The sequence below is a fragment of the Mustela lutreola genome, chromosome 8 (genome assembly GCF_030435805.1).
Source record: "Mustela lutreola isolate mMusLut2 chromosome 8, mMusLut2.pri, whole genome shotgun sequence".
NCBI classification, from domain to species: domain Eukaryota; kingdom Metazoa; phylum Chordata; class Mammalia; order Carnivora; family Mustelidae; genus Mustela; species Mustela lutreola.
The window spans coordinates 17,099,433-17,126,356 of NC_081297.1; the positions used below are offsets into that span (position 1 = coordinate 17,099,433).

A 26,924-nucleotide genomic window follows, 5' to 3' on the forward strand; every position below is an offset into this window, starting at 1 on the left:
CACACACCAACGAACAAACCCTAGGAGGCCCAGGTAAATGGGTTAACGGCGAAGGAGATACCACAAACTAGGTTTGACCCAGGCAAACAGGATCCCTCGCAGACAGACAACCAGCCACCACAAAGCTGGCAGGAAAACTCGGTATGCTCCTTAACCACACTGGGCCCCCTCTCGGACTGTGTTCTGGGAAAATCTGGGGAGACCAGCACCCAACGCTCATCCCGCTGCCAGACTTTAGAAGTCGGCGGAGTGGTGAGCAGAGGAAAACAGGAGCCTCTCTCCCTGGTTTAGACCAGCAGAAAGAAAACAGAACGGTGATTAAGGAGGCTGTGTATTAATTAACCAGCCTGGTTCTACCAAGCTGAACTTTGGGTGCCGGCCATGCATCAGTCCCACGCAGCACCCACGCAAAGCAACCACGGCGATCGCTCTGGGAAACGTACCTGGGAGGAGAGAGACAGATAGGGAGGACCGACCAACGGACGCCAAGAGGGCATTCGAGAAGGGAAGCCGGAGCCCTTCGGCCCCACCCTCGACAGGGCGGAGGAGGAGAGGCCCAGGCGTCTCCAGGGATCACCCCCCTCTCCTTTGGCAACTGATGTCTACGCAGCTGTTCCCTTGTAGGGCAGCGGGCACAAGAAGGTGTGTGTTCCGGACAAGAAGTGGCTTGTGCGGTGCCGAGCAAAGGACAGGAATTAACAAGGCATTACTGACAAAAGGCGAGGGAGGAAAAGCATTTCCTTAGCTCGCAGGTAGGCTCCGTTGAATCACCCCTGTGCTTTCTGAGCCCTCGGGGACCGAGTGCAGCAGCTACCTGAATGGGAAGGTGGCGACAAGAAACGGGCGATGCCGCCGGGGGAGCCCCACTGGCCTCGTGCCACGCCCCACGGCCACGCTCTGGGAAGCCTGTGCATTTTTCAAACGTTTTAAGGCTTGGAAAGGCTGTTTTGCTGACCCAGAGAATTCCATGGTGTCTCCCAGGTTCAGATCCCGTCAGCGTGGCAGGCTTTCTTCAACAACTGTTTACCGCCGTCCAAATGCTCTTTGGTTATTAAGGGAGGGGGACCTCGGAGTGCATGACACCGTCCCGCTCCTAAGACGTCTCATTAGAAACAATGTTTGGACAAAGTGTCGCAACAGATGCCACCTAAGTAAGAGGTCGGGAAGGAGGAGAAGGGATGTGAAAACCCTTGTTTCGATTTTTAATCTAATCAGCCCGGGGTTTGTTATTTTCACCAGAGGACGGGAAGCACACCCCGTCAGCCCCCGACGCATCTGGCACGCATCTGGCAGGTTTGGTTTCTTCAAACACACGCTTTCCAGGAAAGGGGGTGTCGGGGTTGGTCTTCCCTTGTCTGCTTTAGCCACGATCCCATCCCTAACCTATCCCCGAAGACCCCGTGTTATGGCACACGATGGCCACTGCCGTTTCGCCATGTGTGACACGCCAGACCCAACACAGGAGTCCCCACCTACCGCAGCAGAGACAGGTGGCTTCGGCTGACCCGGTTACCATGCAAGTCAGGGGGGTGCAAGGTGAGAGAAGGTCTGGTTTGCCCCTCCCATCTCCCCCTTCCTGACCTGTTCAGAGCAATTTCCTTTCAATTTCTAGATGCTTCGGAGCAACAGTTTGGAAACGACACCCCTGGCTTCGTCATTAGGAGAGCTGTAATTCCCAGCTGGGAGTTGGAAAGCTGGCCCAACCCTGGGGCGAATCAGGATACGTTATGCCCTCTGGAAAGAAGCACGCAGGTCATGCTAGAGGCTGGGGGTTTGGGGGGAAGCTGTGGAGGGAGGGAGGGATGTCACCATCCTGAGGTCCTAGAGTCCCCGCCGAGGAACGGGGCAGGCTAATTTTGAAGCCATATGCTGGGGCTGGGCGGGACTCGGCTTCACCTGTCTGGTTCGTGCTCTCCAGAGAACAGCTCATTCAGCCTAGCTCACCAGGAAATTTGGCTCAATCTGGGTGCGGCCAACCACTAATTCTCCGCACGCTGGGTCCTTTGTTCACCAGACCCTCCTCTGCGCGACCGACCCTGGGATGCTACGGCCTCTGAGAATTTCTTCTTCCTAGCGGTGTATTAAGTGTTCTACTATCGATTCTCCTTCCTCCTTTCATTAACTGGCACTATAAGCAAAGTAGAAATAATTTATTTCTTTTGAGTTGTTATTAAAAAAGAACATGCTAGTAAATATTCTGCCTTACCTCAACAGGAAATAATGTTTATGCTCTGGTAAGGCTAACAGTCTTGTGAAATTTATTTCTATTTCCTCTCTCTCATTCATTACTTTATTGGCTTTTTAAAAATTACATAGGATAAAAGGAAATCTAGAATGAGCTTATAAGCACGAAGACGGCACCATGAAGGGAAGTAATTATGATGTCGGAAAATCTCAAGTTCATCTTGCTTATGCTGTTAAAACTGGACAGACGGTCATTTGTGAGGTCTTAGTGAAACTATTAATGTTTCATTTGATCATAAATGGAATGTCTCCCAGACACGAGACAGACAGACTGTTGCCAAAATTATTTAATTCTCAGGAAAGAGATGGTCCAGTCAGTGGTTAGCTGATGGCTATATTTAAGATGAGCGTTATTCCCACAAATATTTTGACAGGGGAAACTCTGCTGAGCTCTCCGGTCTACAGGCCTGACTGACTTAACGCTGTGCCCAACGTTGATTAAAGATTCGAGTCTGGAACAGACTTAAGCAATGTTAAATAAATCATTTAACTTCCAAGCCACAGTCAGTAACTGTGGGGAGCTGTAGGACAGATAAAAGAAAAATGTGCTTCTCTCACCAATACTCAATCTTGTTCTGGGATACTCCTGTATCCTCCAGGCCAAGGACAACCTCCTTTTGTACCTAAAATAGCTACAGTTTGTAAAAGCGTATCTTCTTTCTACCACTTGTAACAGATAGTGCAAGTAACTTCTCCCATCTTCTCGCCCTGTCTCTGCACATCCCGCAGGTGCCTGTACGGACACCGGTCTTTTATACAGACAGGACTCCCTTTTGGAGCTTCTGTGGTTATGGTTTTTTTTGTTAGTGGTTATGTCGTTTCTGTCATCCAAATACAACTTTTCAGTCCCTTCGATTTTATTTTTCCTCTTATGACTGTTCTCTAAACTCCTACTTAGCTTGTCAACATGCATTGTGCAATATGTAAGACATCGCTTTGTTTACTGGCAACGTTTCTTATTCTATAAAGGATTTTGGATGGTGAGGCACACACATACCCACGATAAACACCCGCAGTTTGCAGCTCACACAGGGCTTCCAATTGAACTCCGTGAAATACACAGATCAGGCGTTCCTATCCCCACTGGATGGGTTAGGAAATGGAAGTGTAAGGAGTTAAGAACGTTGCCCAAGGGCGCCTGGCTGGCTCAGTCAATGGAACATGGAGAATCTTGATCTTAGGGTCATGAGTTCGAGCCCCACACTGGGGGTAGAGATTACTTAAAAATAAAATCTTTAAAAAAAAGAAAGGAAAAAAGAAAGAAGCTTCCCCCGTGTCACATGACGACAAAGCAGGGAGGCACTAAGAATGCCCATCTTCAGCCTTGCCACTGTGAGGATTTATTACATTATTATTATTAAACTTTATTACTGCTTCTTCCACAGTTCCACAGTGTGAAACCCCCTGTCCTCCAGGATACCGTGCGCTGCTCTGTGAGGACTCCTGCCCCACGAGGCCCTTCCTGCAGGGATTACTGAGGGCTCATCTGCTTGAGCTCTGACCTTCAGTGTGCAGGGCACTGAACTCTGTGGGAGATGTTCCTCATTTGCGTCCGTCTCTGACCCCGATTTCCACAGCAAAGGAAAGGAACAGCAAGACGTCTCAGCAGGCTTAGCATCTAACTAGCCAGATGCTCTCTTGATTACGATTAGGTTTTACCTACTTGCCTCAGAATAAGTTACATGTTGGGGCGCCTGGGTGGCTCAGTTGGTTCAGCAACTGACTCTTGATTTGGATCAGGTCACGGTCTCAGGGTCACACGATGGAGCTCCGAGTTGGGCTCCCCACTCAGCCACAAGTCTGCTTCCCTCCTTCTCACTCTGCCCCCTCTACTCTCTCTCTAAAATAAATAAGTCTTTTAAAAAAATCAGTTACATGCATGTTAGTATGTATCATGTTTATATACATTACACTGACATATACCAAAATATTCTGTACGGCTAATTATGTAGATGTAGCTATCATTACGCCACGAGTTATATATGTGTAAACATGTATATATGTACATGTACACACTCACACACACTTTCATTCCTCGCAGATGCCAGATTACTTACAGGACAAAATGTCTGTGACATTCCTGGGACCGCACCCCTTGGAAGTGGCACTACAATTCTGTCACTGTATCTGTCACCATTTCCTCCGCCCCTCTAACCTTTCATTAGGGAAACTGATCAAGTCAATTGCGTTATTAAGAGGAAAAGGTGGATACAACACTACATAGCTTTAGGATGGTCGCCACAGTGTAAGACTTTTTTAAAAAAAACTGCAGTTGGATGATGTAACAACGCCTCATCCCATCTGAACTGAAAACAGCAAAGCGACGACAATCTCGGTCGGATTTTGGGCTCTGCAGCCACCGCTTAATGGTAGGCATTTTTCAGTGGAGAAAATGGTGGTGAACACATCGATGGGTGGTGGGTGCCAAGCTGGAAACCAAATGGTCTTTCATTCCCGGTCTGTCACTGTCCTGCCACATCCCAGGGATCCCGCTGCGGGGTCCGAGCAGTCCTTGTGTCTCAACACCCCGTGTTCCCTCTTGGGTGTCACCTCTTGGGGTCTACGCAGGGTCCCTCCGCACCTCTTTCTTTTCTCATTGCTCCTCTGGAAATCAACCTTGTGGATTCAGGTGACAATCATGGCCCTTCTGCTGGCATTGCCCCCTGCCTGTTTTCACATCAGTCAAAGAGGGACACGTGCTGGCTTTCTGACCCAGTCCTACAACGAGCGCGCAACATGAGGTGAGTTATGTCAGTCGAGCGAGTTTAAAGGGGGATTTTACAGGTCACCTCTGATGAGATGTTGTTCAGCTGTGCTGTTATTTTGACCTTCGGCTGAACAATATTAGCTAATGTGTCCAAAGCAGCAAGGAGCACGGGAGGGGAGAGCCCCAGAGGATTACGCTGGAGGAGAGTAATTCACAAGGCCACCAAGCTCAATTTTTTCCTCAAAATAAACATGAAAAAACAACAACGCAGATCCAGATCAAAGTAGCCCATGTGCCCATTCTTCCTGGGTTCAGAAGAGCCAAGTGCGCTCCTCCTAGCAGCGGCTTTCAAAACCGAAAGAAGTTCCATGGGTATCCCAGGTATGTCGAGTGTGTGACCTGGGAAACTTCTCTTGTGTCAGACTGAAAATCGCTGCCATTTGTTGTGTAATTATAGAGGCCCAACCATCTCTCCAGTTCCCAGTAGTTAGGAAAGAATCGAAAAGGGTTTGAGTTTATAAACTAAATGAATAGACCTTTGAAAACACATCTGTTTTCCTTGGGTCTGATGGGAGTCTGAGTCAAAGAATACGAGAGCGGGGCGCCTGGGTGGCTCAGTGGGTTAAGCCTCTGCCTTCAGCTCAGGTCATGATCTCAGGGTCCTGGGATCGAGCCCCGCATCAGGCTCTCTGCTCAGCAGGGAGCCTGCTTCCTCCTCTCTGCCTGCTTCTGGTCTCTGTCTGTCAAAATAATAAATAAAATCTTAAAAAAAAAAAAAAAGAAAGTGTTTTTTTTTAAAAAAAAGAACACGAGAACACCTATTCTGGGACCAAGCCAGTGGCCCCAAATGCCCCCTCCCCCCATTTGAGGAGTCTTCCCACGGTCCATGCAGCTCCGTGGAACCGGTCTTCCGATGCGGATGTTAGCATCAGGTTCCCAATACATATAAACCAGAAGTCTGATCTAGAGTGAGTCTCAACTATCACATTCTCTGCATCCACGGAATGGTTACTAGGCCTAAAAGCCCAGGGTTAAGGCCAATGAGAGAACGAGGATCTTTAAGACAGACTTCTTACCTTTAAAGAGCTTACATTCTAGTAGGGATAATGAGGCACGTACATGAATATTCAAAATCAGACAAAGCAGGAATAACTCTGGCAAGTGTTAAGGGAGTGCAATGCACAAACACTCTCAGAATCTGCTCCAGAGTGAGAGCCTTCCGGCTGGAGAGTGGAGGAACACTTTTCTGAAAAGGTGAGATTTAAAGGAATCCATAAATTATGAGCAGAATTTCAGGAGATAAGCAAGAAAAAGGTTGCTTTGCTAGGTAGTCCGGGCAGGAAGGAAGGCACGATTGGAGACAAGAGTGGGAGATGCCAGGTGCTCTGGAGGAACAGGTAGGCCTCTGACCCAAACAGCAAAGGGTTCTCCAAGGTCAACATGCATTAGAATCCCCCCGAGTACTTGCTCAGACACGAATGAAGGGGCCCCACATACGGAGTGTCGGATGGAGCAGGTCTGAGAAGCTGGATTTCCAACAGGCACCCCTGAGCTGTGGGTTCTAGAGCTTCTTCAAGAACCACTGCTCTAGGGAGCAGAGGGGTTTGGTTAAATCCTAATTCCGAAAGCTGACCTTGTTAAACTTTGGGTGGTGATGATAACTACCTAGAAACTCTCTGTAACTATTTTCATCTAAATCTGCCCGGAGAAGATGGAGAGTGAACAAGGAACTAGTATGTTCGGAGATTTCCTAGTTACTAAATGCGGTCTGACATCACCTCATTGAATTCCCGGCAGATTCCCATCGGATAAACATTATAATCCCCATTTTCCAGATGAGGAACTGGGGCCCAGTGAGGTCAAGGGTCCTGCCCGAAGGCAGATAACTGGGCCAGGATCTGTGAAGTGCCAGAAAAATCTTACGCTGCTGCGGTAAGAAATCAAGTGCGGAGGCTTATCTTTGAACGCTCTTCAAAGACAGGCAGTGGGTCAAGATCACAAAGATCAGTTCTTCCCGTCTCAAATCAGGCTCAGAAATACCGGAACGGAGTCATCTGTATTGAAGGTTACGGAGACACAAGAGAACAGTAACCTAGACCAGACCCTCCTAAGGTGATCTACCAAAGTGGGGAGACACCACCTTCCACGTGATGACTCCAGGACAGCCATGAGCCCCACTAGAGTGCTCCATTTCAAAGGAATACTTTTGTGTTTTCAGTTCAAATACCCAGTCAGCCAGCCAGCAAGCCAGTGGACATGGCTCGGAAATCTGAGATGGTCAGCAAAACCACCACTTCTCCTTATTTGGAGAAATGACAGCTTCCCAGACTAGCAGTTCGGGAGTCGTGCATACCCCGAGGCTGGGCTTGGCAGGCCTCTCCGCCCCCGCCCTGCCTGGCCTTGCCCTGCCTGACAGCTGGGGGAGGTTAGCCAGCCACTGCTTCCCCACTCGCTTCCAACACTGCCAGCAACCTGCTCCTCGGACATGAGAGCTGCTTCCCCCCGCACCCCGTGTCCCCAGGACGGCGGGACTTGAAGCACTCCTCCCCTCGAGGACAGCCCTGCGCTCCTGAATCTGGGTAGCTCCCAAGAAACAAACGTAGGGCTATCAGCTCGGTGACCCTGCATCCAAAAAATCACCGTCCAGGTGACCAAATGCCCACCTCCGGCCAAGGGGCGGGCACAATCTAGGCGTCCCCCTGCCCAAAACACGGGAAGGAAAGAATCCTCTGTCGCGTAAGAAGTAAAGCTGGTGAAGATGTTCTGTCACCTGCGGAGCCTCTCAAAGCTCGTGACTCGGCAGCCAGAGCTTCCAACTCATGTCAAGGAGAAAGAAGCTCCAGGTGGACTCCAAAAGGGCCCATCGCCCCCCACGGGCCAGGCCAGCTGCAGTCGTCGTCTTCTTGGTATTCCCTTTCTCTTACTTATCTTCCTTCTTTGAAAAGCGACACGGGGACCCAGTTTCTTCCAGAGAGGATGGGAAGACATGGGTCAATGAAGAGACAGAGGGAGTTTCTTACAACACGTGCCCGCACCCCGAGACGCTGGCTTCATTCTGATGACCTTCACCCTCAACTTCTGCACTTCACCCTCAACGGACTGCACTCGACAAACCGGCTGCCTCCTCCCAGAATTTGCTCTTCCATCAGCACTGCTCCCCACCATGGTGGCCAAGGAAGGCGGGGGGTTGTGGAGGGACGAGCGCTGGATGAAGAAAAGAAAAGAGGGTTTCTCCTCTGAGGAGTTCCTTGTCTGTGGTCTCGCTGCCGTGACCGTGGCTCTCTCTGGACTTTTCTGAGCCTCTGGTTCTGCCGCTTTGTGGCTCCAGGAATACCTTCTGTGCCCACCCGCCCAGTTCTGTGAGCACCCAGTGAGCTGAATTACTCTTGCATGACTTCACATGCAGAGAATTGCGACCAGCATGGATTCTTAGGAAAATCGCCCATAAGCGTTCGTGGGCTCACTCAAATGAGAGCAAAATGAATAGAATGGATACTACTCACTTTAATATATTCATAGGAATGTGATGAGAATGACACCCTCTCCTTTTGAGATGCTAAGAGCTCACCGGAAGAAAGAGTGGATTCTGAAAGCAGGAAAGCCATGCTGTACTATATTCCAAAGACATATCCTTGAGAAAAAGGTTCAGATATAGGCTGGAGGCTCCCATGCAAGAAAGTGGTTTTCCTCATTCCCATTCCTGAATGAACTGGCGATTCTGAAGCCAGATCAGGCTAGATAAAAGATTTCCAGTCCCCTTTATATGGATATGACAGGTATACTCAAATGTCAATTACTTCCAAAAATTATGGGATGGGCGATGACCCACATCTCTGCGTCAGGTCCTTCTTCCTTTCCCGTCTTAGCACCTGGGAGTGCCTCTCTCCGGGAATGAAACATGCTTAGCGCCCGAATAGAAGTTTGGGTTGGTGAGGGTAAGTCTGAACACAAGTTTCTGGATGCTCTTAGAATTCCAGTTACACTGTCCACTCTAGTCCTGCCCCACATTTATATTAAAAAGAGCAAAATCTGGGGACGCCTGGGTGGCTCAGTTGGTTAAGTGGCTGCCTTCGGCTCAGGTCATGATCCCGGCGTCCTGGGATCGAGTCCCGCATCGGGCTCCTTGCTCGGCGGGGAGCCTGCTTCTTCCTCTGCCTCTGCCTGCCATTCTGTCTGCCTGTGCTCGCTCTCTCTCCCTCTCTCTCTCTGACAAATAAATAAAATCTTTAAAAAAAAAAAAAAAAAAAAAGAGCAAAATCTGTGTGCTTTAGGATAGTTCTTGATAGAAAAACATCTACCTTGCCGTAATGCTTCAAAAAATTGTTTCTGGCTTTTCTTTCTCTCTCTCCCTCCTTTTTTTTTTTTTTTTTTTAATATAGCAAAGTGTGGCGATTTATTTATGTATTTGCCTATTTATTTTTGCAAAGTGTGATTTAATGTAAATGTAGAAATGTTGTTACTGAACTTTTATGTCGCGATGGCCTTACATATACGTTCACTGTATCTACATCTAAAATGCAAAAAAAAAAAAAAAAAGGTCTGGGTGGTTCTTCTATTATTATGATGCACTATCTATAGAAACACATTATCTCTGGATAAAAATTTTCCGTCAAAATTAAAAAATATCAGAATGCCACATTTGACTCATTCTCATGCTCTAGTCACAGAGCGATACTGAATAGAAACTTATTAGCATTTCACGAAATTTCTTCAGATCATTGTTACGAATAATAAAAATACAGAAACATTTTAAAACAACATATTTCAGCCTTAAAATGGTCAGATTAACATAATTATAGCCTTAGGTTGCCAGCAGTGGCGCATTTCTCATTTTCATGAGAACGCAGAGGTTCGCCCAGATCGCAAGCTAATAGGCTCCTTGGTCTAAATATATACAATAAAATCTAAAGGAAATTTCTGAAGCATTAAGATCAGAACCCTGGAGATATCTGGTAAGTAATTTGCGCTGCTGGAGCAGAGTTTTTTGTTTTGCCGTTACACAGCTGCTAGGAAATATATTTTTAGATTTGCTTTTAAAGGCGAGCAAAGATGGTATCCACTGTGTAGATATGTATCCAGAATGTTCCGTCAGTCCTTCCTGTGAGGAGTCCGCCACGGACGGAATGTTCTATCCGTCGCCTTCCTTCTTGGTAAGTCGGCGCGAGGAGCAGTCCTTGACGCTCTCCTCCTAGATGAAGTGATCAGACCTTGACCGTGACACCCATCGCTTCGGAGGCCTGTGCCTTATAAAAAAACATGCACCGAAGGTCAAGCAGGTCCCTGCTCATCCCGAATTATCTCATCACTGACATCATTATGACGTCTTATTGCTGTTTGGGTTTTTGTTTGGCAGCCCCTCCTGTGATATCAAGGGCAAGTGAAAACGTACGGGTTCACAGAGTTAAATCAGAACAAGGAAGGCCATGAACTTGGATTTCACAGGAAAAGGAAAAAAATGTAAAGAAAGAAATCAGGTGCCCGTATCGATCAACCAACTGAGGGAAACGTATTTTCTGTATTTCAGCAATATGCAGGGAGTGCTGGCCCAACAAGAGAAAGCACCCTCCAGCTACAAACGCACGCTGGGTCCTCACACCTTTTGTGGAGACAGGCCTCAGATAAATAAATCTGCACAGAAATGTTTCAATGAACATTTTTTCTTTTGTGCCCAAAAAGAAAGTGCTGGAGTTCTTGAGAACCCTTAAACAAGCATTAGTTTTGATTGTGACATCATCATGGCTCATTTTTCTCAATGACACAATCGTTAGTGACATTTTGCTCAGTCTTCACAAGCCCCAGACCGGTCTTTTGTCTTAAAGCCTGGGTTTTTACACTTCACTCAATAACAAGATACTACGATCCCCCGCTTTGGCCATTTCCTCGCACTGCTATTACCCATTTAATGCTTTTCTTTATTTTTCCTTTACTTACTGTGATGAAGCAATAGTATTCATTAACTCACAAGTTCTTTGTGCCACTTACTTCTCCAATGTTCATGAAGACATTATATAATTAATTATTAAAATTTAAAAAACCTGTTTTTCTAGGTACCACCGAAAACCACAGGTCCCGAGTGAAAAAACCAGCGCTGGAAGTGGTCTGAGCAGTAAAACGTTAACATTTCAAACAGGGTCATGGCAGGAGCCATTTTCCTTAGCAAAGAGGCTGACTTTTAAAAATAATGCTATAATCCTACACAAGCCTTTTAAGCCAGTATGCATTGTTTTATTCAAAGCATCTCATAATTTGAAGCAGCTGCTGTTTTTCAGTTGACTTGATGGCTTAGTCTCCTTCAATAAAAATATTGGATCATCTAAATCTGGTTAGTTCAAAATCCATTTATTTTTGGTCCAGGCCCATGCATTTCTAATTAATGAGCTCTGCTCCCACTGTAGACACGCACCGCCGCGGAGACGAGGTGAGGCCAAGCTCTATGCATCTACAGTGGTGGCTGGCTATGGAGAAGTCGGACAGACACCGTTTTCTCAAATCAGTCAGGTGGGACACAGAGGGGCCAGAATGAAAGGCAGGGAAGCAATGGAGATGGACAGAGACCTGGCCTCAGGGACAGGTGGCTTGGGCTCCTGCCCTATCTTTGTCTCTCCCTTATTTTGTGACCTTGTCACCCCAAGTCATTCCAACCATGCTAGGCCTCCTGAGTCTCGCCTCACAGACAGGTGAAAGATGATAAAAGATGATGCATAAGGACTGTCTTTCCACCTCTGAAACCCCATGATGCTAAATAAGTCAGGCTTATTTCTTGAGGCTGCACCAGCTACCAGCTACTTCCTCTGTCGCAAATGTCCAGCAGCAGACAGAGTCTCGCTCCTGCCAATTATGCGCGAGCGAAGTAATCGCTAACCTGATGCGGAGAGAAGCAGGGCAGAGAGGAAACATCTTACCACCAGTTGCTACGTACCTTAAAAACATTTGTCTTCCCTGTAAAAAATTAACGTGTGCTACCCCCTTCCCAGAATTTTAAATAAAGTAACAGATACTCACCTGAGAAATTTTAGAAAAAGTGTCAAGAGAAGAACTGTTGTCTGGAAGCCTCTCTAGGGCAAGATCGTGGGGGTGGGGGAGGCTGCATGGACAGCATCAGAGACAATTTCCTAGAGTCGGGGTTACCCCGATGGGGACCCACAGAGAAGACAGGAAGGCAAAACCCCAGGAAAGAAACAGCTTGTAGGGGCAAGGGTTACAACCTGAAAATACCAGGACATGTGCTCCCAGTCAAAGGCAATTTCCACCAACATCTCTATTTACATGAGACTAGAGGAGGGATGTGGTTTGGATATCAGAGGGCGGGGAATGTGGGGGAAGCCTCTCCCATACTCTCAAGCACGGGCACAGAACTCTTTGGGAGTTCTGTGTAGAAGTGTGGGAAGTACCCCACTACCTGCTAAAGGACGGTCCTGTTCCAACGGACCTTCAGTTGAGTTAGCTGGTTCACCAGCCCTGGATTTGGGGCAGACATGGGGCTGGACGCTAGCTATGTTGGTCCTCAAGCCCAAGTGCAGGGCTGCGATGAACCCTTACATCGCCTGTTGACATCCTTGGCAGTAATCACTTGGCATCACAAATCACCGGGTATTTCTGTGGCCCAGTGGATGCCTCCGTGTCCAGGAGGCAGGGGAGGAGAGCCCCAGTCCCTGGGGCTGCGGGAGCTCCGCTGGCTGTGCTCACTCCGGAACGCTCCACCTTCACCGTTCTTCCCCGTTCCCGCCGTCCTCCCCCAGCCGCTCTGCCGAGAGCCGCACAGACGGCAGCCTGACGTGCAGGCAGTTCTGCACTCAAACACGTTTTCTCACTTCCAGAGCAAGCTCACGAATACAGTCCCCACTCCCAGGGCCATGAAAACAGTTTTTAAGTGACACAGCACACGAAGCAAAGAAGGAAAAAGCAAGGAGGAAAGGGTGGTTTGCCCAAGTCCCACACTATCTACTGCTGACTGTTTTCATTTCACTGAGGAAATTGTCACCAAGTCTCGGAAAAGACAACCAGCCTGATACTAGTTTGGGATGCTACCCATCCCAACCTACCAACCAACCAACCACCACCACCACCAACAACAAAAAAACCCAAACAGAACAAAATAAAACAACATTCAAAGGTGTACAAAATAATTTCTCTTAGGTCAAGAAAGCATTGCTGATGTGTAATTCCTACTTTCAAACTAAGTCGTCTGTATCCGACTCCAGACTTGGAGCTCTTGGCTACTAGTAAGAGAGTCAGCCAGGGTTTGAACTCTGGCTTTGCTACCTGCTAGGATGTGGTCTTGTTATTTAATTTCTTGGCCTCAGTTTTCCAATCGAAAAATGGGTCTAACTGTACCTATGAAGTCGAATTATTCTGAGGACTACGTGAAATAATATATATTATTTTTTAAAAAGATTTTATTTATTTATTTGACAGAGAGAGATCATAAGCAGGCAGAGAGGCAGGCAGAGAGAGAGGAAGGGAAGCAGGCTCCCTGCTGAGCCGAGAGCCCTATTCGGGGCTCCATCCTAGGACCCTGGAATAATTGCCTGAGCTGAAGGCAGAGGCTTTAACCCACTGAGCCACCCAGGCGCCCTGAAATAATATATATTATATAATATATAATTAAGTATTATATATTAATTATATATTATATATTAAATATATAAATAATATATATTATATATTATTGAGACCACATCAGGTAGCAACTTTTTCATGCACATAAACTCATCTTCAAATTGGGATAAAGATACCCACGGGGATATGGATAAGCAGATCCATGAACCTTTAAAGGGAAACACACTTGATTTAAGGGGACACTGCTCTCCTGAATTCCTTTTTAAAAAATGCAAAATTGTAACTTTACCAATGCAACAATAAGATAAAAGTCATCTCAAGTACATATAATTTCTGCCAAGCCTTTTTTCAAGCAGTCATTAAGCCTGACAAAATAGGATTATATCTGTTATGTAAAACTGTAGAAGTTTTAAATGGAACTCTTAAAGCTTACAAAGACCTTTTTTTAAAAAAAGTCAAAACTGAGACACAGAAGCTATTTGTAATTTAAAATCTGAAGTGTTTTTCACCAGGAAAAAAGCAACAAATAATTTTCCTTAAGAAAATAATAATTTTCCTTAAGATGTTGAAGGACACACACTCAGGTCCCCCTCCCAACTGTAAGCACATCTTCAAATTGTCTACATCTGTCTCAGAAACTAAATGCAAGTCAACATCTTCATGAAAACACTGAAAATGGTCACAAAACACATACATCCCTGAGATCTGTACTGGCAGAAAATGTGGACACCTTAAATCCTTTTCAAATTATAAGGTTACACAAACTAGATTGTAGGATTTACAGACGGAAGACAGCCGAACGTAATTTAAATGGCTTTTAAGGAACAGACTATCACCAATCACAAAGAAGTTTCCTCCTAAGCAGTGCATTACGAAGTGAAAATTAAAAACCTGGTATTTTAATTCCTCACTGGCTTGAAACACAGAAGATCTGTCTCAGTTGAAAGCAAATGTCCCAAAGCATGACAAAAACAGTCTGAAAATTGTATTTTGTTATAAAGGTACAGTTCTTACCTTACATCTTCCGTGACCCTTTGTCTTCTAGAAGAAACTTTCTAGACTTGCAGAGATCTTCAAACTACCCATCTCTCGAAGATTTCCAGCTCTGCCTGTCTTTATGGTGACTAAATGCAAGGCTTGGATTTTTTTTTTTTTTTTTAACAGAAGGAAGCTTTTAGTCAAAATATGTGGTTTAAAGGAGCAGTATCCACCCTTGTTAAAACCATTTCACGGACATTCAGAGGTTTTGTTTCTACTCTATGAAAGTTAAATCCGAGTAGGAAGGCATTTTTCCTGTCCCGGAAATCAGCATAACTAAAACCAATGCTGAGCTAACGAGAAATGTTTCTTCCATGTGTTCCGTCTGGCAGAAACTGCAAGCCATATCAAGGAAACACGTGATGTTTATAAATACAATATGGCTCATGTTGTCATAACCTCTCAATGACAAAAAAAAAAAAAAAAAAGAAAGAAAGAAAAGTGTAAGGAAAGGCAAGCGGCCACAAGGCAGGAAAGATGAGATTTGTATCACTTAGAAGCTGCCTATCATATGTGCATATATTACCCTTTTTTGCCTCTTGGAAAATAAAATAAAGTCTAACTGGAAGCAGCCAGGGAGGAAAAAAAATATCTCCCGTGTTCTGGAGAGCCACTGTATTCCAATGCGTTTGCCTCGCTAATCATTTCAAGAACAGTAATTCCTTACCACTGGTAACGTAAACATCTTTTTGCCTGTCAGAGAAGCATGATATAAAGAGGGCATAATTAGATACATCACTCAAGTGAGTTCCATTGTTTTAACTCAAGCAAGTAATAGAACGGAGGCAAGGATTTCACAGAGCCTGAATCTGATGAGGAAACATCCAGATGTCTGTATCGCGAGGGATTTCATGTTTGGACTTGTGGATTACTGACTTCGGACCTTCTGCTGGACTTGAAGATTGGTGAGGGCAGTGACCACAACTCGCTCACCACTCTATCCCCAGAATCTTGCACAAGAGCCAGAATCAGAGGAGGGGACGGGGCGTGATGGTTGGGTGAGTGAACCAGTGAACCCTGGAGCTAGGTTAACTGGTCTAGAATTCTCAGTCCTACTTTGTTGAATCTGGAGTACTTGGAGTATCCAGCAAGGAAACACTGACTAAACACAACCTACAGGTTAAGATTTGTCCTACTGAGTTATACCTACAGCAAAACAAGATCTGTCTTCTTTAAATTGGTATCCAGAATTAGCTTAAACTTTGTACCACACTTGAATTTAACTCCTGAGAAGAAAGTTTTAAAAAGCAGATAGGTGAGATTTCCTTTTCCTTTTTTTTTTGCAAAGATTTTATTTATTTATTTGACAGACAGAGATCACAAGCAGGCAGAGAGAGAGGGGGGAACAGGCTTCCTGCTTACCAGAGAGCCCGATGCGGGGCTCGATCCCAGGACCCTGAGATCACGACCTGAGCCAAAGGCAGAGGCTTAACCCATTGAGCCACCCAGGTGCCCCTATGTATGCTTTTCCGACAATCACTTGTTTCAACCTGACCCAACCGTCACTCTCATCTTAAACTTGAGGGTTACCAACTCTGTGAAATTATACTGATAGGAGGGGGATTTTGGGGGACAGACGGATATTCTTATTTCTTAGTTTGGTCAGGAAGTACCACTGAGATAAGCTCAGGAATGTGCTGCAGACTCCAAATATTCATATTAATATTTACAAATAATTGTACTGATCTCCCCAAAGAGGGGATCCACTGAAAGTCTGCAATAGGGGAAGTGCTCGAGTGGACCCCTTTTTCATCCTGACAATTAATGAGAACCTCCTCATTGTTGGAGGAAAACACAGGGAGCAGGAAGATGAACCGAATGGGAACTTCACCCTGCAGAAAGTAGGGATTTAAAAGGAACTGAAGGTGTGTCCATGGCAGGCAGGAAAAATGTCGGCAGGCCAAGGGAGGGAGGCAGACCGGTGAGGTCCTGGGGAGGTTCAGAGAAGCTTGGAAAAGCGAGGAGGTAGGGAAGTCTTGATGAAGCCTCTGAGTTAGGTCTTCGCACTTGGGTGGCACATGGACACCAATGATGAAGGCAGCAGTGTGGGGAAGGACAGTCGTGACCACCAGAGCCATCAAGAAGGCCAGTTCTTGGGGTTGGCCTGCCGAGCTCCCAATCCGGTTCTACCACAGAACAGCTATGTGGCTTCGAGCAAGCTCCCTAACCTCTCTGATCTTCAGCTTCCACATCTGAAACAGGGGGTAACAGGAATTCCCCTCACAGGCGCTTGTTCTGGAAATCAAATGAGAATGAATGGAAGCGCGGTGCTCCGCACAGGGCCTGGCCTGGGGTCGGTTATTATTTTGAATGTCAGTCAGTATCACGGTTGCTGGTGGTAGGTCATGGAGGAGAGCCCTGAATGACTGCAAGAGGATTCGTTAGGAGTATTTCTGGAAGCTTCCATTTCTACGGGATTCTCTTCCTTTCGTTTTTTATTTATTAGAGAGAGGGAGAGAGAGAGAGAGAGAGTACAAGCAGGCGGAGGGGCAAAGGAAGTGGAAGAAACACTGCTGAGCAGGGAGCCGTAAGTGGGACTCGATCCCCAGACCCTGGGATCATGACCTGAGCTGAAAACAGGTGCTTAACTGACTGGAACACCCAGGCGCCCCCCTCTTCTCTTCCATTTCTATAGGATTACTTCATCCCTCTCCAAATCCCAAAGTCTTTCTCTCAACCAGAACGCTGCCCCATGGAAAAAAGAGCTCTAAGGCATGCCCATTTCGGACATACATACTAAATGACATATTCGTGTACTTCTTTCATTTTGGGGGGGGATGGGGGTGAAGGGTATCTTTTTAGCCAGGTTGAAAAGAGAACAAAATGGAGCAAAGTCAAACATTAAAAAAAATGCCATAATACAGTCACCTAACAGGGTTAAGAAGTGAAAGAAATTTAAGAAAAGAAAGAAAAGAAAAAGGAAGGATATTTAATGGGTTCCAAAATCTCATCAGGAGCATCGTATCAAAATTTGAAAAGCCTTAACAGAAATGCCAAGAAGGGAGGCTACAGCTGAATACAGAGAGTCAGAGAGAACTAGGTTCAAATCCAGTGCCTGACATTTACCAGCTGGGTGGGCCTCGGAAAGACTCACGGGCCTCAGCCACGTCATCGATAAAAATGGAGTCAGTTACCTCCTTGGCAGAGTTATTGGCTAATCAGTATGTAAAGTAGTTAGCACATTGCCTGCTGTGAAGATACAAAAAGGCTGTTATCTTATATCCAAAAAAACAATGGTCTAGAATGAATACCACTTGCGCCCTGCCTGGTTCCACAGAGAAATGAACAGAATTCATGGAAATTATTACCATTTTGCCCCCCCTCCCTCCCAAAAGTCACAGTGGAGCATCTGACAAGAAGTCGAAAGTGGGAAAATCGCAAAGGGAGGCCAGGAACGTGGCCAACACACAAAACACATGCGGTGAATGCCCGCGCGCTTGTTGTGGGCGGGCCACACATTTAATTCTAAGCTTTAGAGTAGCAACACAAAGAGGGAAAATGATCACTTTCAAGATTCAAAGTGTCCACATGACAAAAATAAACCAGGAGCAGCACAGCTCTCTGTGGTGATGAGAACAGAGGTATTTTTACAGCGGGCTCTCGTTAATGACAGAAAATGCGTTAATACAGGAATTGCGGCGCGACGGTGAGAGCGGTCCGTGCGTGCTGGGTTTACGCTCACCGTGGGTGAGACATCGCGGCCGGCTTCTGGAGGGGTACAAACATGGACACAAGATGGTCTGCGCCTTTGGAGAATTTACAGTCTTGCGGACGAAATGCATAGGCATCTGAATGTTTTATGACACTAGGACAACGTGCCAAGTGCCCCTGGATGGAGAGGAAAAATGAATTCTGCCAAAGCCTTATGGGAATCTTCATCAAGTAGGTGGTCTTTTAGTTTTTATGTTTTAACATCTCAATTTTCAGCCATTTGGAAACAGGAGAGAAAGTGATCTGAGAACTCCCATCATCCGCCTGCATTTTTCAGCAAGAGGGAAAGAACTGAATGACAGGAGCAAAAATCGCAGAAGTCATCTCAACGTGCGTTGGAGGGTGGAAAAGCCCCGAAACTGCAAAAAAGCCACCAGGCTTGGTGAACCGGAAGTTCCTGGTGCCCTCTGAGAGTCCCCAGATGGAATGGCTCCTCTCTGAGTTGTGCATTTGTGAGTGACGAGGCCCTGTGAGCACATACATAATTTTGCAAGAAGGCCACTTCCATCTGGTGAGCTCAGTCCCTTGGGAACTAAATTTCAAAAACTACTATCTAATTTTGTCAGGAAACACTAGCCACGTGATTTAAATTGGATCGGGGTGATTTGCACCCATGTGCGAAAAATCAGGAGCCGGGTGTGCTCCGTTCCAGCAGAGAACCACAAGTCTCCGTGCACACACGAACCTCCCCAGTGCTCAGCCAGACGCTAAATGAGAAGCTAGACGCAGGCTCTCCCCACCAGGCCCGTATTCTGTCCATGTTCTGGGGCCCCCAAGCTCAAAGTCAGTACTTCAGTCTAGCAGGCTTCCTGGGGGACACCACCGCCGTTGTCATCGTCCTCATTAAACTGCTCTGGCGAACTGACCCGGGTAGATTTCGAGTCTCCCGCGGTCTTTGGTTTCACAGGCTAAGATCTTAAATGCACTGTTAAGGACGGTCTCGGAGGCCACCGCACTTCTGCGGTTGCGGTTTTTGCGCCTCTGCTCAATCCAACAACCAACGTCTTCCCTGCTCGGCGTGTTTGCGGGGAACGAGTGGGCCGCGGGGCGGGCTGTCCCAGGCGGCGTCTGGAAGCCGGCGGTGGAAGGCGAATGACATCAGGCGCGGGGCTGCGTCCCTGACTCATGCGAGCAGTTATCATCAAATTCCTTCACGGCCACGCGCACATTGCAACCATACGGAAGGAGTGAGTGCCCTAAACCCACCATGCGGCTTGGTTTAGTCTACAGCCATTGATCCTTGCTCTGTTCTCTCTCTGTTCTTCACCATAAGTGGGGGGGGGGGGGGGGTGCAGCTGGGCTCCAGGCCGGGCTCAGCCAAGCCTCCTTTCCTTTAATGGCAAAGCAGCTATACTCATGGTCAGAGAATTCCAACCTCCACAGCCAAAAGGTGAAGCGGAAGGAATTCCATGTCTGAAGCTTCTGGAATCTGTGACCAGGTGCCAAGTTACAAACGGCAGGCGTGATCACAACCTCGTTGATTTTTAAAACCAGGTTCTAGTTCTCATGTCTAAGTAGTCTTGTTGGAAACCTACAAGCATGTCTGGGAGTTGGATGGTGAACATTTCTTGTCTTGTCATCTGGGGACAACAGTCGATTTCCTCACACGAAAAAATGCTGCCTGAAGTAGGCTGTGGGTAACACAGAATGATCACTAGGGTCTGGTCTAAAAGTAAAAGCAGAACAACTAGAAACCCACAGCACACATCCTGAATTCTAATAGGTTTTGCCCATATGGTTGATATTTGAGTCACTACGTGCTCACTGCTGGTCCTTATGTAGGTGCCACATCTGCTTGAGAGTTAAAACAGGTGTCCTCCCCAGCCCTAAACAAGATTTCCAGAGGCGATTCTGGGGCCCCCGTGTGGGCTCTACGTAGCAGAAACAGATCTCTGAGTGCCATGAAACTCCAGTTGGAAGGCTAGACATTTCAAAAAAATTAAAGATATCCAGGGGCAACAAAGACTCTTAAGAATGTCACTGAGAAGGAATAATGAAATAACACAAAGCAAGGGTCCTGTAACACTCAGTCCGTGTATCACGATCAGCATGACTCAGTCTTCACGTGGCGCTGGTTTACATTTAAAGTGTAACTAGCTAAAAATAAGCCTCAGAATCCTAGATTTTCTGAAGTAGCAACACAGACCTCACTTCAAATCGCACATCATTTCATACACACACACACACACACGAATCAGCAGTTGAGGATATAAGGGGCCCTTTCCTTCCAAAATATGGGCTCCGATCCCACAATGTCATCACTCATGTTCCAGACCAGAATTCCCTAGAAATTCTTCCAGCACTTTCTATCGGACCTCCTGGCTTCTTGATCCTAAATTCACATACCATGTGGGGTACACGGAACAATGGTCCCCCAAAGATGTCTGCTTCCTAATCCGCAAAACCTCTGACTACACAAGAAAGGGGGGTTAAGGGTGCTAATCAGTTGACCTTAAGATAAAGAGATTATTCTGGGGCACAGGGTGGGCCCAGTGTAACCACAAATGTCCTTAAATGTGGAAGAGGGAAGGTCAGACATGTGGTGATGGAGGCTGGATCCGAGACATGCTATTTGGCTGAGTCTGAAGATGGAAAGAAGCGTCCACAAGCTGAGGAACATGCGTGATCTCCAGAACATTCTCTCTAGAGTTTCCAGAAAGGAAAGCGGATGTCCTGCCACTGACCCCTTGAGCAGACAGCCCATTGAGACCATGTGGGACTTCTGACCACCAGAACTGAACGATAGTAAATCTGTGCCATTTTAAGCCAGGAAACGTGTATTAACTTGTTACAGCAGCAATAACAAACTGATACATTCTATCCAGGATGCAGAGATGAGCCCACCTCGGGATTGCAACCACAATGCTAGGATAGGCAATGTCAGGGATTCTTTGGCAAGAAGACCTATTCATTTACTTTCTTCGTTAAACTCCAGCACCCAGCGGGGTGCTAGTCCTCAGAAAGGATGGTATAAAATGGTGCAGCATATTCTAAATTTGTGTGTGTGGTGGGGAGGAGGTACAGCTGGAGGGGAACACAGCACTATTGTTAGAAACTCAGTCCCTTTTTTAGCGAACCTGCCTTAATATGATTTTTAAAATCTGTCTTTTCTGTTTCCCTGTTCTCTTCTCTTCAAAACACCCCTGGGTGCTTTCAATGTCTGGATATAATCTTCGGAGATCATCTATATCTAGAGAGTGTCAGCTCCCACATCATGCAGTTTTTTGGACTATGCCTTCGATGGGATTCAGAGAAGGTTTGATGATATTTAATACAATACAGCTGCAAACAGTCATGAATCAGAAGGTGAATAATTTAATTAGAATACTAAGGCTTGCTTGGAATAACTGATATAAGGCTATTAAGAGATTCTACATGGAACTGGACATGGGTTTGCTGGTGGTGTTGTTTATAAGTTAGTTTTAATTAGAGAAAAAATAACAAGAGATCCTCTAAGCAAGTTAATGTGTACGGACCAAAGATGCTTTTAGGCAAAGACTTTTAGGATCCCCTTGGAGGGAGGACACAACTCAAGTCCATGCTCAGAGATAAATGAGGATGTGCCAGGCCCTATTTCAGTCCCCCTGCCCCAGATGTCCGCAAAATTGAATTCTTTACCAAGGCACAAATCATGAGTCATCAGACAAGATGAGAGTTGAGAAGCCTTGAAACCCGGTAGTGGGGTGTGGCTTCATCAGGAGACCATACCAGAGAAAGGGATGGCCTGACCTATCGAATAAAATTAAAACTAGAACGGGAACACTTACCCTCATGTCTCCATTCACAGTTTTCGGTATGTGGTTGAATGCATGTGCGGGGTCCTTGTTGTACACTTTGAGGAGCGATCTGTCCTGAATGTTCCTGGAATCAAAAACATCAATGACTACGGCAGATGAAAGGAGCCTCACTTTGGCCATTTCTTTTGCCTGCCCTGCAGAATCAGGCAGAAGACACGAACAGGCAATCCAAAGGCTGTCTACAGTCAACCGGACAAAAAGTTCCTTCACCATACAATAGGCTAAAATCAATAAGCAAAAGGAGAAAAGGGACTCCAGCTTCTCTTTCCCGTTTTTGTTCCCCAGGAAAGTATTCGTCTCTCCCTGCGGTTCTCCACCCACAAGTATCAGTTAGCGTGGACTTTCTTTCAAGATTGGAGCAAGGAAAGCTAACACTTTCAGGGACAATAAAGCTCCAATACTCACACTACGTTCAAAGAGATTTGGTTAATATTTAAATATTTAATCGTTTACTTTGCCCAAACGCCTGGTTTTCTGCTTATCTCGCGAACGCACACAAAGGAAAATGGTTTTTCCTTCAAACACTTTCCGCAAGGAACAGAAAATGTTATTTGCAGTCCAGGAAAAAAAAAAAAAGTGCCACTAAGATCAAAACCAGTATCTTTACAATGCCTTTTTTTCCTTCCACAGTGGCTATTAAAAATAACTCGTCTACGTACAAGAGGACTGAGAGGACGGGCAGAGTCTTTGGAAGGAAGAGCAGCAGATCGAGTCTTCTGCTTGTCTCTTTCTCCTCCGGAGCCCAGCACTTAGAGCCCGGAAGTCAGTCACGCCGCAGCCAAGGACAGAAGTCCCACATCTTGCTCGGAGCCTACCTTAAAATTATTTAAGAGCATAGAAATGTCTACGAAGTCCTTCTCCCTCCACATTCAGCTTTCGCCAGCAGAAGGGCCACCCAAGGCACATTTAGCCCCGTCTACACTGCGTCCTCCTGAGCCCGGCGCGCTGAGCTCAGGAACGCGTGTGCAGAAAGATGCATTCCTTTCCTCCAGGTGCAGCAGCCGCACGTTCTGGGGGTTGATCGCAATCTCTGGGATTACTGGGTTATGTTTTGTTTTAAATGGAGTGGAAGATTCTTGGACTGGTCTTGCTTTCTTCCTTTAAATATCTGTCAGTAATTGCTTTGAAGCAATGACTAGCCCAAGCTTGCAGGGCTGTTCCAGACTTCAAGGAGCTCGTTACGAGGCGGCGTAAAGGGGAGCATACAGAACCTTGTTATCTCAAAGGGGCGAGGTTATTATGAAGGCAAGAGCTCACAGAAGGTGAGGATGTGTGTGTGGGGGGTTCCCTCAGTGAATCCCCGCTATGGCTTTGGGGGTGGAGTGGGGAGTCACGAGTGACAATAGGAAGAAACTGAAAACCTTCCTGGAGCCATGAAAAAAACGTAGTGGGATTCTAAAGGTATTTAAAATACATGAGGTTGGTTTATGATTAATTTAGAAACATGCTCATCCGAGATGAACCAACAGTAAAGGCCCAGATTGCATTCACCATGGCAACATTTACAACACGGAATTTCAACCTGAACACTCCATAGCATTTCCCTAAGGAAAATATGAAGAACCCAACCCAGTAACGAAATAGTTAAATGTTTAACCAATACACACTCATTTCAAAAACACTGGATATAAAAGGAAATTTGTCCTGGGCTCAGAAGATTAAAGCCATTGTCTTCAGTGACAGTCTACATGGTAGATTTTTGGAGGGGACAGAGAGAATCTATATAATGTTGTTGGTAGAATTTATTATACCAATCAAAATACAATTGAGGCATTTTATGCAGAGAGAGAGAAGAATTCTTTGGAAAAAGACATACACAGGATCACCTAGCATGAACATTATATCCACTATCAAATAAAAACACCTTAACCACTTAAATATTTTTAGATCCATTTTTATCAGTAAATCAAAATACTGAAAAGGAAAATTACAGACAATCCTATAAATCAACGACTTTCCCACTAAACATTTTAAAATTAGGTTTTAAAAAACGACTTTCACAAATGTTAACCTATTAACTGAAAACTATTATTGTTGAAAGAAAGGATCTTGTCTTCTCTCAAGCACCATTTTCATCTGTTTTATCAACAGGCTTCGCATCACGGAGGATCATCTCGGTTTGAAAGTTGAGGGGGACCAAATTTTCCCCTTTGTCCTCCCTCCCAATTCTCTTTTCGTAACTTCCTTGAGACACTCCGGAAGAATGAATAAAAGTAGCCCTAGCAGTAATGCTTTGAGGTTTGGGAAAGGCTCTGGAAAATCATAACTTTTTGCAAATTTAAAAACGCTTGTGTGAAAAAAAAAAAAAAATGCTTGCATGGGCCGCAAGACAGTAGGATCTGATTGTTCCTAATCACCTCATCAGGCTTGAGCTCCAAAACCAAAAATGGCTCGATGTCGTTTCATACAGATTCATTATGACCATTTCTCTCCGGTCCTCTAACTACAAAACATGGGAAGTCAAGAAAATAGCCGTAAAACAAGATGCCTGTGTGAAAACACTATCTGGGACTGTATAACCACAAATATACTCTTTAGATACAACGTGATGACTCTGTGTTTAAGTTTGTGCTCTGTAAATTCAAATTTTTTTTTTTAAGTGACAGGCTGATTAATAATTTATTTCAAAAAACAGACATGAATTTTCCGATCCCATGAATATTTAAACATGCCTTTTCAAGGTAGCAAGGTGCTACAACAGATGTAGCCCCTATACCTTAGGGCCTATGCCAAAGCCCTAAATTACTCGTACACCTTGGCACACGCCAAAATGTCATTTGTGATCACTGTTAGGTATTTATCAATTCACATGTGTTATGCACTAGAGGCACACTGTTAAAAAGTGGTTACGGGGGTCACCTGGCTGGCTCAGTGGGTTAAGCTGCTGCCTTTGGCTCAGGTCATGATCTCAGGGTCCTGGGATCGAGCCCCGCATCGGGCTCTCTGCTCAGCAGGGAACCTGCTTCCTCCTCTCTCTCTCTCTGCCTGCCTCTCTGCCTACTTGTGATCTCTCTCTCTGCCAAATAAATAAATAAAATCTTAAAGAAAAAAAAGTGCTTTCTATTAATGCCATAATGAAGAAACAGGGCATCCTGCTCTCCCCATGGGGAAGGGACCCAAATCCAAGTCGTGGACTCGATCAGTTGGGCAGGGAACATTCTGAGGGAATTAAAAAAAAAAACAAAACAACTCTTCACCAAGGATGTGGACAGTCAGGTCTGGGGCTGCACCTGGAAATGAAGGGGCTGGCTGTGTGATCTTGAGTAAGTCCCTTAACTTTTATGCATCTGAGTTTCTGGTCCCATAAAATGAAAGGGCTCAATCAGTCACTCAGTAACTTTTTAAGTTCTAAAATGTCCAGGAGCTATACTAGACGACTCCTTCTTGTTTGTGCTAATTCAAGTCTGGTGTGTCGGGCTGTTTGGCTGGGAGAGATCGGATGGGTCCCTTCTGCTCTAGGCACACCACCATCATGGTGAACCCAGATGCTTTTACTTCTGTGCCCTCTGCCGTAGCATGAGTCCTCTTAGCCTCATTTGAGGGTACATTCTCCTAGGGGACCCGGAGAAAGCCCACCCGGAAAGTGAGATTTTTTTGGTGAGGGCAGCTACTTAAGAAAACCATGGAGACGGAGAATGCTTCTCAGTCTCTTTCTTTATGGACAACAGCACAGGGTTCCCTGCTTCTACTCTAACCTGTTGGTGTAAATAATGGCCCAGTGGAATCACTACCCAACATGTTCACAGTCTCTGTGAGGGAAAAAGCACTTGAGAAGGAGCTGGGAAAGTTCCAGTCACAAGCATGTCCTAATGAGGTCGATCAAGTCTCCCCACTACCTTCTGGGCCTCAGCTCCCCCAGCTCTTAAACAGTGGATTGGTTACTTCTTATATTCTTCTCAGAGGTCATAGGCAAAGATCTATGTGGGAGAATCTGTCCTCATCTTTGTAAACCAAGTAAACTTTATAAATGGATTATAGAAAAACAGATGGTGAATTCGTACCTGGTTGAGATAAGCCTACCCAATCAGGACCAGTATACACTGTAGCAATGCTAAATGGAGTATGGTGGGACCCACCCCCCCCTTACACACACAAAATGTAACTACCTACCTTACATCATTTAGTTCATAATAGACATTTCTGCTTTCATCTTTGATGTAAATGGCGACACTGGGCGATTCTAGCATTTTCATGGTGAGCTGCTGTGGAAAGGCACTTACGAAGAGAGCACGGATTGTGTCTGCGCTTGTGATTTCATTCGGCATCCTGAGCTGCTTGGTTTCATCTCCGTACTGGAGATAGAGAACCCCTGCATGCAAAATGAACACAGTTATCAGCCCCAGATCAAGACTCACGCTGTGCGCAGCAAAAGCTTACCCTTTTCTGTCTTACCCCAGGCACCAATGATCAGGACAAGCTTGGAAAGCATGTAACAAGAGATGTTTGTTTGGAAGTCCCAAGGAACGCACTTCTGGTTATCACATGAACGCTCACTTTTATTCTCTGGAATCCAGGCAGGTGTTAAAGAGGCTAAATTTCCAACTATTTTAAAACCAAAAGGACAAGAAGCTAACCTCTGGTAGCCTAAAGCAAAGGACAATACTTTATTCCCTTGAAAGGTATATTTAAGAATTTGACCCCATCTGGCGATTTTGACTGGGTTTTTCATTAACTAACAACACAATCATTATAGCGATGGATAGGCTGTAATATAGCTTAAGTCTTTCTAGTCCATTCATTTGAAGCGGAAAAGCTACAATGTTTCTGTGACTCTAATACATGTTTATTGAATGTTTATACAAATTGCAGCTATCAAAGGAAAAGAATCTGGCATCCTAGTGTTTCAGAAAGAAAATGAACAAGTCAGT

The 26,924-nt window shown here is 45.7% G+C and overlaps 1 protein-coding gene and 1 long non-coding RNA gene across 19 annotated transcripts in view; one reads left to right on the forward strand and one right to left on the reverse strand.

The window, feature by feature from the left end:
• Positions 1–26,924, reverse strand: part of KIAA1217 (KIAA1217 ortholog) — a 289,219-nt gene that overhangs the window by 65,922 nt on the left and 196,373 nt on the right. For 16 of the 17 annotated variants that reach the window (XM_059183912.1, XM_059183911.1, XM_059183910.1 and 13 more), the window contains 2 exons: positions 26,167–26,365; positions 22,027–22,120 (listed from right to left, as the gene is read on the reverse strand). In XM_059183912.1, coding sequence (XP_059039895.1) covers positions 22,027–22,120; positions 26,167–26,365 — 293 coding nt within the window. Of the gene's footprint in view, positions 1–14,524; positions 14,873–22,026; positions 22,121–26,166; positions 26,366–26,924 lie in introns of those variants that run through there. The other variant, XM_059183924.1, reaches the window with a different exon arrangement.
• On the forward strand, positions 22–6,484 carry LOC131838158 (uncharacterized). Of its 2 annotated transcripts, none has more exons than XR_009356506.1 (3): positions 22–141; positions 625–752; positions 1,613–6,484. It is a non-coding gene; the product is annotated as an uncharacterized LOC131838158 (long non-coding RNA). The 2 variants fall into 2 exon arrangements; XR_009356505.1 differs by lacking the exon at positions 22–141 and having other exon boundaries at positions 423–752; positions 1,613–4,613; positions 4,874–6,483.